The 13761-nt window shown below is 36.4% G+C and overlaps 1 protein-coding gene across 5 annotated transcripts in view; it reads right to left on the bottom strand.

Annotated features, from left to right (window-relative positions):
- khdrbs2 (KH domain containing, RNA binding, signal transduction associated 2) overlaps positions 1-13761 on the bottom strand; it is a 63257-nt gene that overhangs the window by 47665 nt on the left and 1831 nt on the right. For all 5 annotated transcript variants that reach the window (XM_079635011.1, XM_079635012.1, XM_079635009.1 and 2 more), the window contains exon 2: positions 1028-1155. In XM_079635011.1, the coding sequence (XP_079491137.1) occupies positions 1028-1155 (128 nt within the window). The remainder of the gene's footprint in view (positions 1-1027; positions 1156-13761) is intronic.

The raw sequence follows: 13761 nt of genomic DNA, 5'->3' as shown, positions 1-13761 counted from the left end.
GTACTCTTTTTCGACAGCACAAATCTACTAAACCCATCAAACAGTCTGCGCATTTTAGTGCTCCAGGGATTCATTTCCTAAAGCAGAAACAGTAAAAAAACGAGAGCATATGAGAAGCTCAGAAGCTTTATGGATCCGTCTGTGTGATGCTCATGGGCTTTTTCCACTCATTTTCAAAGCATCATTTTAAAGCAGAACAATGCTGAATAAAAGAGTGCCGTGTGCACCGAACGTGATAACGATAGAGTAGTCTGAAGTAAATAACCAGTTACCTAAAATACAAACTTTGTTTCCATTTAAAATATAGCACTGACTTTACTATTAATGGGAAACCTGTGATGTGCAACATGTAATATTGTTTCCAGATGAATCAAACCAGGCAGTTCTGGAACTTTAATGACTGAATCACTATAATCAACTATCAGCGGAAATCAAGCTTAACCACCAAGCGCCAAATACACTACATGTCTTATTTTATGGCACATTTAAATACCCCAGCTGTTAAATCTAAATAAAACTGATCAACATAAATACAATTGCTACAAAGTCAAAGCCCCACAGGATGATCAATAAATCAACAGACTTGGTCCAAAACTGACCGTGTTGCTAAATAAAATGCAACACTGTTGGCACGAAGAAGCTGACATTTCCTAACAGATGCATGAGATGCCAGCTGGTAATAAGTAAAAAAAAAAAGATTAATTTCCTGATTACAAGATGAGGCAGAATAATGTTTGAACAGCTAGAAGTTGTGGCGTGCCTGTTACTCTGAGAAAGCCAAGAACCAGGACAGAAATATATAGGTGTAAATAACAGCAGATCTGCAGTGCAGCACAAATCAGATTCTGACACCGTCTAGTTTGCTCCTGCCAGATACAGAACGCATTAAGTCATTACCAAGAGCACAGCGATCCCATAAAGCTAATGAATTGCTTTCGATCCTCTCTGATCTCCATATGACTATAACATTGATTTGGCACTCGCGTCATCACTCCTTTGTACGTTGCATGGAACACCGAGGTCTTACCTTAGGATACTGCTGCACCGGGATCAGCACGCGCTCTGATAGCTTGATGTTTTTGTTGCTGATGATATCCAAGTATTTCTTCACCTCACCATCTTTCCTCAACTCGTCTCCTTCGAACTTTTCAATCTCTAAATGAAAGAAAAACAAAGTGTCGAGGTCAAATAATGTCAATATTTGCCTTGAATCGATCTAGAAAATCAGGAAAAAAACTCCAAAAAAGGCTTTCAGATCTTCTCAGCTTCCAGTGGAACATTTATTAACAACAATTAAATAAACACTCAGCGTAGAACGCATCAACGTAACTTGACGGCGTAAGCCTACTAAGCCCTCATTCGCATGACAAACACAAATTGAAAAGCTGCTGCGCAAAACTGTAATATTTTGTGCTTGAGGAATTTTATGGTGCTTTTGAGAATTGAGCCGGAGACTTAGCAGCCACACAACATTAAAGAGGCTTGAAATGAAGCTGTCACCTGGCTTCCTCCAGGGAACCCCTTCTGTCGCTGCTAAATTAATGCTCAGCAGAATTGAGAATTATGAACCTGTACAACTCGTGTAAAACATGGAGCGAGAAAAGGAAGGGAAGGGAAGTCAGCAGGTGAAGGGAGACCATTATTTTTCACCTCCCCTCTGGTGAGACTCTCGGCTGCTTATACCTGCAGAAAAACATATTGTTTCACTCTCACTTCTATGCATGTAGCAGCGAGGAATCAGTCTGAATTTCATCAATGCCTTTTCAAGTCCTGGAGCGTTTGGTGGTCTGATTGGGTCTCTTGTCCCTTTATACATTTAAAGGAAACTTTCTCTCTGTTTGGTTCCTCAGTAATGATCGCAGAATTTTTTTTTTTCTAAATAAACTTATTATCTTAACAAAGCTTTACAATAGAAAACAATTATTTGCCAGTTATAATATAATATTTTGGAATTATGTGCAAAAACAGAGGATTAACCTAGCGTCCTATCAGAGTAACCACAGGTGTAGACCTAGTTCATCACATTAATAATGAACATGTTTCACCAATCTTTGAGAATCAGAAGATAGGCCAACTTTGTGCCTTTTAAAAATACCATTTTCAGCATATCGATAGATATCTCAACTTTTTTGACTCAAATTGTCCAACCCAATATTCAAAGTTCAGTATTGAAAGATTGGAAATATATATTAAGTTGCTTGTAACATTTTATTGATATATTAAAATTAATTAACCAAGATTAAAGTTGTAGTTCCAGAAGATACTGTATGTTCTGTATAGCAGAACTGTTTCCAATAAAGAGAAAATAAAAAGAAATTAGATTTGAGTTTATCTTGATTTTAAGTATTTATTTTTTAGCATTTTCATTTAGATTATTTGAACATAAAATAATTTATCAATTGAAATATCAGCAGGGAATTTTGCTAAGGCCCCCCAGTGGAACCCGGTCTCCTGGTTTCAGCAAACTCCTGGTTAAGAACCACTGCTTTGTTTAAACCTAACCGATTTTCTCTTGAAGATCTTCTTTCTAACTCTCCAGCACTATACAGATCCCGGTTGAGGCGATCCATGAATCGGCGAGTTACAGAGGTCGTGCCCTTACACTTACTCTCAGGCGGCTGTAACTGACTAATAGCAAAGAATCTGCAGAAGGACAACAGCAAGAAAGGGTGAAAATTGTATCACAAAAGTAAACAATGACATGATTTAAGTAAAAGTCTCCTGATTCTGATGATTGATTTATGAAGCTTTTAGTCCTGAGGATGCCATTCTTCCTGTCGTCTTACTCTTTTCTCTAGCTGAGAGGCATGAAAGAAATCAGACCAGGCTGAAAATGAGGCATATTTGGAAATATTGAGGCTTGTTTTCGCCACAAAACTAAAAATTACAAAGGTAATTGCGACTTTTTATCTCACAATTACGAGTTTACATCTCACAATTCAGACATTTTATCTCAGAATTGCATGATACAAAGTCGCAATTGTGTGTTATAAATGTCAGAATTGCATGATATAAAGTCGCAATTGCTTGTTATAAAGTCAGAATTGTGAAATATAAACTCGCAATATAAAGTCAGAATTACATAATATAAAGTCACAATTGCGTGTTGTAAAGTCAAAATTGTGAGCTCGCAATTCAGAGGAAAAAAGTCAGTCTTTTTTTTCTGAATTGGACTTTGTAACTCGCAATTGAGAGCTTATACCTCACAATTCAGAGAAAAGATGTAAGAATTGCAAGATATAAACTCGCAATTGCGTGTTATAAAGTCAGAATAGCGAGATATAAACTTTGTGAGAAAAAATTGTGAGAAAAAAATTCTGAACAGCAAGTTTATTTCTTGCAATTGTGAGTTTATATCTCACATTTCTTACTTTATAACACGCAATTCGACTTTATATCATGCAATTCTGAGATAAAAAGTCGGAATTGTAAGATGTAAACTTGCAATTATGAGATAAAAAGAGGCAATTGGTTTTTAAAATGTTTTATTCTGTGGCGAAAACAAGCTTCCATAAAAGGGAGACCTAACAATATGAAATGCTGAGAAATTATTTTATGGAAAGTGCCTATGGACACATCCTGAAATAATATTTGTTTCTGCAAAAAATAGACATAAACTGTAGCATAGGAATGTGAGTATAAGCTATTTGTCCTCTTGCTTATGAATATATGCATTTGAAACATGAAAAGCACTTTAGCGCAGACTCAGTAACTGCAAATGTATCTCATTGTAATGCACAGGGAATGCTATTTTATTTGCACAGAAAAGATCTGATCTCTCAAAATACAAAGCTCATGTATTCCTTTGACTTTTTGCATCATACGAACTGCCAGTGAGCTGAAAAACAAACAAATTCAACATGAAACTAACAACAGTGCTGTAAGACCTCATGTGTTTTTGGATTTCATTGATTTTATATGGCCTTAAAAACTATTAAAAGTCATCTCTTGAGTATGCCATGCAAGCATGCATGACAACCCTAACTAACAAAAGTCTCTGGGTGCTGTTTAGGAGATGGTCATCTGATCTTATTGAGTGAGTAAAAGACCAAAAAATCCACAAATGGGCTTTTAGTTGATGCATATAACAATTTCAAGGGCGAGTGGCCCTGTGGAATGAGTATTGCAGCATAATAGGGAAGATTCAGGCTTAAATTCTGGTCTGGCATCTTTCTCTGGCATCTGTTGTTACACACTTCCAAAAACACTTCAGTCCAGCTTGTTTAAGGAGTGCCCTTTACGGTCACCGACGCATGAACAAAGATAAAAAAAAAACTTCAAGCATTCAAATCCAAAACAAATAAAAAAAAAACTATTAAAAACCAGCTAAATCTATTCGCTGCACAATTTGTTCATTTGTAAATTCCATCCTCTTGACATTTCAATAAGCAGGAAAAATGTGCACATCACAGAATGAAACTTGTCAAATGTATTCACTCATCTAAGGGCTCTGTGAAGTTTCTCTACGGTCGTAGTTCACAAGAAGATTCTAGACTGAATTATATGATCCTTGTTCAGCTTGAACCAATTTTTGGATGCTGGATCCACCCAAATAATAACGTTCTCAAAGACAAACGAAAATGTGAAAAGACCTTTGGGCCTAAACAATCTGAAGTCGATCCATTACCACAAATTGACCAAAAAAAAAACAGGCTGGTATGGTTTTCCGAATAATACCGGTATTAGTGCCACAGCCCACAGTATTGTTCCCTGATATATAATACATTTTGCAGCCCTTGATTCACCTTTTTCTAACAATCCATCAAAAAGACAACCGTAGTGAACTTTGAAAACCTGAAGATAACATCCTGCTGGCTGGAAAATGAAACTTTTAACTGTGACTTTCACATTGTAAAATACATCATCTTACCTCTTGATCAGGACCCTGTGGAACATGGCAATTCAAAATCACCCACATTAGGATAATACTGCTATGAAGAAGGGAGGCGAATCACCCTTTTGTTCTAGTAAAATGCATTTTTCAACCTAAAATCATTTCAAGGTTATTCATTACAATTCCTTTGTGTTCACTTTTTCCCTCCGTAATCTGTAACAGAATCAGTGCACAATTGCTTTGCGCTCTCCTGACACACTCATACAAAGCTACAAAGTTGTATTTTAAGAATGATTAAATCTAGCTAAAAGTGATGACTGACAGGATATGAAGGACATATTGTCCTTGACAATTGACAAAAGTGAAAAAGGAGTTAACTAGTTTGGGCTAATTGTATGTTACTCAAACCAGCCTTGTGTTTAATATTTCTTAAGAATGTACCATGGAAAATAATCACAGTACCAATTCCATTCAGAATAGACAACATACGTTTATAATGAAAATCCCACATTGCAGGATGTGCTTGATCAGTAATAAAACCCCAATTTGGACACTTTCAGTCATGGAGTCTTTAGCTGACAAATAAGCTGGGAGATATGTGTAGGAAACATGGAAAAGTGTACACAGTTCTACCGTAACAACACAAAGCTGGTTGAAAAATGTCAAAATAGGATCAAATTCTGATTAATATCAATATTATTCTGCCAAATGCAGTCAACGAATAACAGAGATCAAAACACAGACATAAAACTATCCACCAAACACGGCATATTCAAAGAGTGAGATCTTCGTGTAATATTCTGCCATTTAAAACTTTTTAATTTGACATGTTTGAACGTGCCACTTCCCAGCACTATGATTTTACAATAGGCTTCATAATATTTGTTTCAGATGAGTTAGGGAAACTCATTTCAGTTTCTGAATATTATGATGGTTCCATCTTCTGCCGATCTCAAACCCAAGACATTACTAGAAACCTCTTCTCTTTTCATTTCTTTCCCCATCATACATCACCTTGCATCATCTATCATCACCCTAATTTACATTACTTAATTAACCTTACTGGCCCAGCGGGAATGTAGATATTTCTTTATAGTTTAGTCAGAGGTAATATTTACATGTCGTACAGCTCAACACACTGGACCATTAATCTTTTACACAAAAACTTCCACACAATTAGATGCTTCTAAGTCAAATATTAACGCAGGCATTAAGCATCCATGTCTCCGAAACAAATTTGTTGTAATGGTTGAACAACAGTTCAGGGTGAATGATAATAGTTTTTCCCCGGATGTTTCTTAGGGGGCAGGAAAAGACACCAAACGGTAATGTTTAACCTCCACAGTAAAGAACATCCTGTCTCGCTTCATAATTAGAATAAAAGTGAGCCGTGTGCTGCATCACTCCTCTCCCCTGCTCTCTGAACTTCTAATAAGTAGGAAAATAAACTGTCAGGTCTAAAGGATGGCTGGTTGACAGATGCCAGCACAGTTGGTTTCTGCACATTTCGGGGGGGCCATAACAAAGTTAGTGTGCCGCTAAACGAATCAGGAGAGTTAATGTATTACAAAGGGTTTTTTAAATGTAATTATCATCTAATCATGTTTTAAAAATATCAGCTATAATAAACAGAACTGTTTACACCAGAATGTCAATTTTCACCCAGCAGGTAGAATGTATTTTATATATATACTGTATATATATATATATACTCCAGTGTTCAGTGTCCCATGATCCTCAGGGCTCAACGATAAGGATGTTTTCTACTGGCCCGATTGTTTTTCGAATCTGTCAATTTAAGACAATGCAAGGAACCAATACTACACCTGCATCCCCCCCCCCCCCCCCTGCAGCTGTTTTTGTTCCCTTAAGACATAACCACCTATGATACTTGCAAAGATGGGAATTTTGACAATATTTTGTGAATTTGTCTGTTCAAGTGCAAGATAACAATTCAGTATTTGCTCGCACAGCCCGCGAGTGCTAAATTTAGTTCTCTTTTGCTCTTTCTTGTGCTTGAATATTGAAATATGTATTTAAGGCTTAAAAACACATGCAAATGATAAACTTATCAATGTTTATCAAGGATTCATAATAGAAAGTTTAAAAGAACAGCATTTATTTGAAATCTTTTGTAACATTATAAATGTCTTACTGTCACTTTTGATCAATTTAATACTTCCATGCTGAATACGACCATTAATTTCTTCCAAAAACAAAAATCTTACTGACCCCAAACTTTTGAATGACACACACACACACGCACACACACACAACCAAAGTGCCCTCATGTTCATACATTCATTTGAAAAAAAGACTGACTCATTTGTTCATTAAACATACATGTATGCACATATATTGCAGACTGTATTCATGCAGCTTTGGACATCTCAATAACAGTAACACAGAGACAAAAACACAAACATGCCTAAAATCATTCTGACATGCTTTTTAGCAAATCTCTTTTCTCCATTACAATTTAAATGGCTCCCCAATCATAAGAAGATTCCTTAATTGAACTTTTGCCGGGGGGCTCGCATTATGCATGAATAAGAAAATTAGTGTGTGGTTGTCATGCACTAAAAGGACAAAATAGTGTCTGCTCCAGCTTTGCTCAGTCTCCTTTCACACTGCACTACAGATGAGCATTGAGAAGAGCACAGGGACAGAGACTGCAGGCTTTTAGATCCCACACATTAGCGTCACCTATGTAAAGCCCCCAATATATTAAAAAAATTAAATCACATACTTAATTCATTTTCATTTGCCAAAGTGCACATTAACATCTGCCATATGTTTAATATCGAGCAAACACATGCAAATTATTCCAGGAGCACAAGGACAAGTCCATTCGAACCTGCTGTCAGCCTTCTCCCATTCTCCCCAAAGAATAGTATTTCATCAAGTCCCCGAACACGCTCGCATGAGACTGCTACTCACTGGCTCTCAGAGCAAGTGTAAAGGCATCCCATTTTTAGAATGTGTTGCTGCAACAGCAAGAAGAAAAAGAAACCTGCCATCCAGCCAGAGAAACAAAGGCACTTGGGAACCCTTTGTTCCAGCTGGAGTTTCAGGCACAATCTATACAGTGCACTTCACTGTACGTATATATCTCACAGCAAACACAAGCTGCCTGTGCCAGTTACGCTACTGAGAAAACCAAGGAAAAATAAAAATCGTGGTAAAAATGTATAAAGGCCATATCCTTTCATAAGTAATACTTAAAAAAGTGAGCTTTGCACCTTCTTCTCTGAAGAAATGTATTCAAACATTGAAAAAGAAAATTTGTAAAATAAAAAATTCAGCGCTATTTTAAGCCACTCCATTATTCTTTCCACCAACCGTGAACTGCACAAGATTGAGGGATATTTTAGACCGCAAAGGATCTAAATCTACACTGGCTTCAAAAACCAACTTGGATAAAGGCACTGTTACTCATTGTTCCTTGATGCCTTCTTACCTCCAAATACTGCCTCCGAAGCCATCATTATTCAGTTTTCACAGCCAACCACTCCAGGAAGGCAACATGCTAAAGAATCATGATGCTGAGGCACAAATAGGTGCTGGCAATCGTTTGTTCCATCAATAAGCCTGAGAGAAGGTATGAAAAATAAAAACTTCTAGTAGAATCACAATTCTATATCTCACAGCTACACTAGGTCTTCCTGTGGCCTCCAATGCCTACAAACCATAAAAGAGACCTGGCACGTCCCTTATTATTTAGAACAGGGTATCAAGCCATCTATCAATTTCAGCTGTGGCACAACATCAACATATTTATCAAAATATTAAGGTAGCTGGCATTAACCTATTAGCCTGCACATGATTACTCCGTGATAGGGAGCTGTGGCTTGATAAGGTTTCAAATGGGAAGCTGTTAGGAACAGCTGATCCTATCAACATACCCATTTTAAATAGCTCGCACTCTACATACTAATGTCCGGAAGACTGCGATAGTTAGTCTATCAGTGTCTGTGACTATGCAATCCGCAGGTCATATTTATTCTGCAGGACGACTAAATCAAGTTAAAAGGCTGCTTATGAAAGTAGAAACATATCATTAAACATTCATTTTATCTTTAGACACGTTCTCTGGCCTAATGATTTCATTTTGTCAGTACAAGGTTACTGCTAGATCACACATTTGATCAACTGCATTCATTATCAGTAATTTAAGACATCTGGAAGCATTTGACCTGCGATAGACGCGTGTATTAAACCTCAAGCAGGAATAGACTCACTTGAATATCCTGGTTAATTCGGACCGCAAAAATGTGCAGTTATTCTACAACCACTAAACTCAAAGCAATGGGTTATGAATCTCTGTTAGACAGAAGCAAAAATGGTTTATAAATTGTTGGTTAACATAGTCCCATTAGCCTCTGCTGGTAGATGTTGTAACTACACCGTCTGGCATTCAAAAGCACCAAAAAAATGCAAACACATATATACTGTAGACCCCAAATCGCCTACATAGTGTACTTTTTGAGGCCTCTTGAAAGCATCCTTTGACATCACACCTTAAAAGAGTTTCTAGTGAAGGTCTTTGAGACTGAGCAAAAAACTGATTCCAAATCTCGTACTACCACTTAGTGATGATGCACCAGCCGAGCAACTGCCATTAAGATGAATATAAATACTAACAGATAGCTTTCTGTAGATATTATGTCCTCGGTTATGATAGAGTATGATTGATTACTGAAATATGACACTCAATCTGTTCTATATAAGATGTAGAAGAATTTTCCCTATAAGGCACAGCAATCCTTAAGAGTCGTATATTACTGTTGTTTAAACCACAATTTAATCAAACAGTTGTGGAAAAGCTTAATATTTACACTGTAAAAAATGTTACTGCTATTAAATTTAAAAAAAAAATGGTAACAATATTAAACATCATATTTTTGAGTAGTTAAGGCTTGATTTCTTTTATGGAATCTACCTGAATAAATCATGTAAAATCACCTTAATTATTTAGTCTATGATACAATGAATTTAATATTTAGTGAAATATGCTTTTTTATTTTAAGTTGATGCTCAAAAGTGTGTGAATTAGAGTGACCTCGCGTTATATTGCATTATTAAAAGACGGTATGCTGCTAGCACAGGACCAAACTTGTTACTGCACTAGCATTATAGCAAAGTTGTTGCTCAACGAACTAAGCAACACAGTCAGGGTATTAATACATGCAGTTATTCAACCTAACTTAAAGCCCTACTCTTCTGCACAATGGTAACAGTCAAAACTTTAACATAATAGAAACTCTTTCAAATGTCAAAAATAACTGAACATTAAACATTAACAGATGTTTCCCTTTACTCAAAAAAACATAAATGACACTTCATTTCAATATTTCCTCTCCATTTCCAGCCATGTACAAAGCATGCTGGGAACTAACAATGGTGTCTCTAAATAAAGCCGCATAATTGAGCTAATTCTCTTCAAATAAATAGGTAGCCTTTTTTCCTTAATTTTATCAGCTTAATCCGTTCCTCAATTCAAGCCTCAAAATTGTGTTTCATTAAAAAAAATTGGAAAATGTATCTCTTGGTTTTATTAGTGAAATGTTCTTAATATTTTCTATACAACAATGAACCACAATTTTCTTAATAAAATATACACAATATTTTTAATTATCACCTTAATTTTTTTAATGAAAATTACAAGACCCATGATTAATTTTTTACAGTGTACTGTAAAAGCATTCTCTGATTTAAAAGTCTGATTCAAAACTTTTCATTTGAGTCACCATCTACCACAAACATCTGTCCAGCAATGAATGACCAGCTGTTTAAATCAAATAAAAGCACTTTGATTTAAATATTTTGTTTTCATCTCCGTATTGAAGAGTTCTTAAGCGAGGAAACGTTTCCGCAAAATCCTGCCTCATCTTTAAAACCACCTTTTAATATCCATTCCTAAAATGTGTTGCTAAGCAGATTTTTTTGTGTGCCTCACTTCTTGTCCCTATGAGGCAAAAGGCTCTATTTTAGAAAAACGGACACTGGAGTGGATGCAGTAGCAGCAGTCTGTCCTTTTCTAAAGTAGTTTGCATCAAGTCACCTCTATAAAAGCAATTCAGCAATGTGCTTTACACGATCAAAATGACAGACTGGAATTTGAAGCATTCTCTTTGTTCCCCCAAGAGGAACAGCTTATTCCAGGTTGGTGGTTCTCTGAAGAGGACTGTCTAACCTGGAAATCAAAGCATCTGGACGGAGACGATGCATAAACTTTAAACAGTCTCCTTCAGTCAAACGTCCCCTATCTCTCTGCAGTTTCTGAGACAAATCTGTCAACATTTTGCTTATATCACTTTTAAGTCATGATATATCATGAACTTAAAGGGGTTGACACATATTTTTTGTTATTATAATGTTCCTTGAGGTTCATTTAATAAACACAAATAGACATATGCAGGAAAAATATATATATTTTCAACCGTTCATTCTAACCCTCAGTCTGAAATGATCCGTTTTTAATGGGCGGCTCAAAAACGGCCACTGTTATGATTGGCTAACGTCACTGCAAAATATGAATGCTTTAAAAACATTATCCATATAAAACTGTAATTTACAAACAAAGCATTATCTCATTGTTTACTTACAGTCTGTGATGTGGGGTGAATTCAGGTTGATTGGGACACTTTTTGCCATTGAGATGACTGGAAAAAAAGTGTCCCAATCAACTCGAATTCACCCTACAGTCAGATCCAATACAATTGGCGTTGTCTTTCAACAAATTTTTCTTTGCGAACTTTCCGTTACACTGAGCCTCATTTAGAAAACAATCTGCAGTCAAATGCTGCGAACCAACCAACATATAATCCTCCGACTCAATCCAGGACGCAATTAAAACTAAACCATCCACTTGTTCCTCATGTAGGTGACCCTTCTGAAGTCTGTACAGAGAAGCAACGAGCCGTTTAAACAGGACGCGTCGAATTGAACGTTCTTTTACTCTTCCATTTTTCCTGTTGTCAGCAGACACACATGGAGTACGTCCGGAATTGAACGGGCACCTGTATACTGAATCCAGTGTAGACAGCCAGTGAGTATAATGGGTTCTGTTTGCTTTTGACGCGAAACTCGTGCCAGGTGTCAGTTGTACATTGACTGAATGCCAGTGGACGTGGCCTATGGTACGATTATGTCAAACTATTTGTCAATGACCCTTTATTTGCCCACGTCACATCACAGACCCCACAATATTAAAACGAGACATTTTTGGAGCTTGATTACATAAATGCATTTTTTAAATAATGAGTAGGACATTTTAATTTTAACTACTGTATTAGATACCGATATACAGATTAACTGAAAAAAGTCAACCCCTATTATGTGATCCACGGTTATATCTGTTGCAAGGCAAATTATCTCCTGGATAACAGCCAAAAGTCGAGCAGATTATCAAAAGCTTCCCTTTATCATCTCTTTTTTTGTGTGTAGCTCTAAAAAAATACTTTGCTTTGTTGCACTAAAATATATGCTGATAAGTATCAGTTCTTTTTTCACATTATAAAAAAAAAAACTCAAAATAACTATTCTAATCATTTGTGCAAGTTCTTTCACCGTGAATATACTGCACTGGAATTGTGTGCTTTCAGAGAGGTCTAGACATTAGAGTTACACAGCAGGCACGGGCCATTAGCTAAAGTGCTTAGTCGTCAGTTGTTTCCAGGCCGCCTGGTGTTTAGGATAAGTTACGCTTGTATTGATCGCCGTTGTAATATTAATCACTTCCCTCTTAAAGGGAGTGACAAATTTTGTACCAAAATAACTAAGTTGTGAGAGACTCCTTGCCTGAACTCTTCTTAAACCCAGAAACTTCGAGAGAGAAAGTATTCGATATAAATTCCTTTAATATCCCAAAATGTACAGCAAACAAAACAGTGTCGAGTTTTTAAATCTTTAACAAGAAACACAAGTTAAAATGTTCTCTGAGCATGGGCCAGAAACATTTCATGTTCTGGTCGGCTGTACTGATCTCTGGCCCTAAAGGTGCATGCAGTGCCAAGAACCCTGACTATTATTCGACATTCTGAAATAAATCAAAGATGTGCTTGGGTAAATAAACACTGGCAGACGACCAGTTGCTCAGCATGAAATTTAACAAACCACAAGGTTTGTTTTTTTAATCCTTGCCACTATTGCAACAATCTTACTAATGTGCTACCAAGGTGAGAGATAATACAGTCATTTTTGTATGTATTTTGGAGAAAATAGCATTCTTTATATTATGACGTAATTATATAACTCTGAACATGACAATAGCTAAATATAACAAAGATAATAAGATTCAAATAAATACACAAACTCTTTTTCTGCATGTCTTGGGGCAAAGCACTACAAATTAAGTCTTTTAAGACAGTGGGTGTCTACTTAGATTAAATATGACCCACAGAAGTCTATGTATCTTTACTAGACTGCCGCTAATTACCATTAATTCCAGTTCAATAAGCCTTTTTGTGCAGAGGCAAAATATCCAGATTGATTAATAGTGACGTAAGCTATATGGCTTTCACAACCATGGCCAATTTAGTTCACTTGAAAGATAGCATAAATGACTACTTATCCCTTTGTGAAGAGACACATCTTGATTTGATTTTAAGATTACGGCTAATTATTTTGCACCATTTGTGAGGTTGTTACTGGACACATTTGTTACAGAAACCCCTGGAAGCATTTCCCTTCTTGAGAATGCACAGCCAGATTTAGTTTCCAATTCTTCAGAACCTGAATTATCAGCTCACTCATTTTCTAACTCTCAGACGGAATAGACTAGCCTGATCAAATTCATCTGAATGGTATGAATAATCCTTTATACAATGCCATATCATGAGCTTGAATACTGTTTTTTGTTTCTGAAAGAAGATGAATAACCTTCGTGAGTTAATACAACACAACAGATGCATGTGCTGCAGGTA

Source organism: Phoxinus phoxinus (genome assembly GCF_949152265.1).
Source record: "Phoxinus phoxinus genome assembly, chromosome: 14".
Lineage (NCBI taxonomy): Eukaryota > Metazoa > Chordata > Actinopteri > Cypriniformes > Leuciscidae > Phoxinus > Phoxinus phoxinus.
Note: the sequence above shows the minus strand (reverse complement) of the source record. Positions and strands in the feature narration are given on the sequence as shown.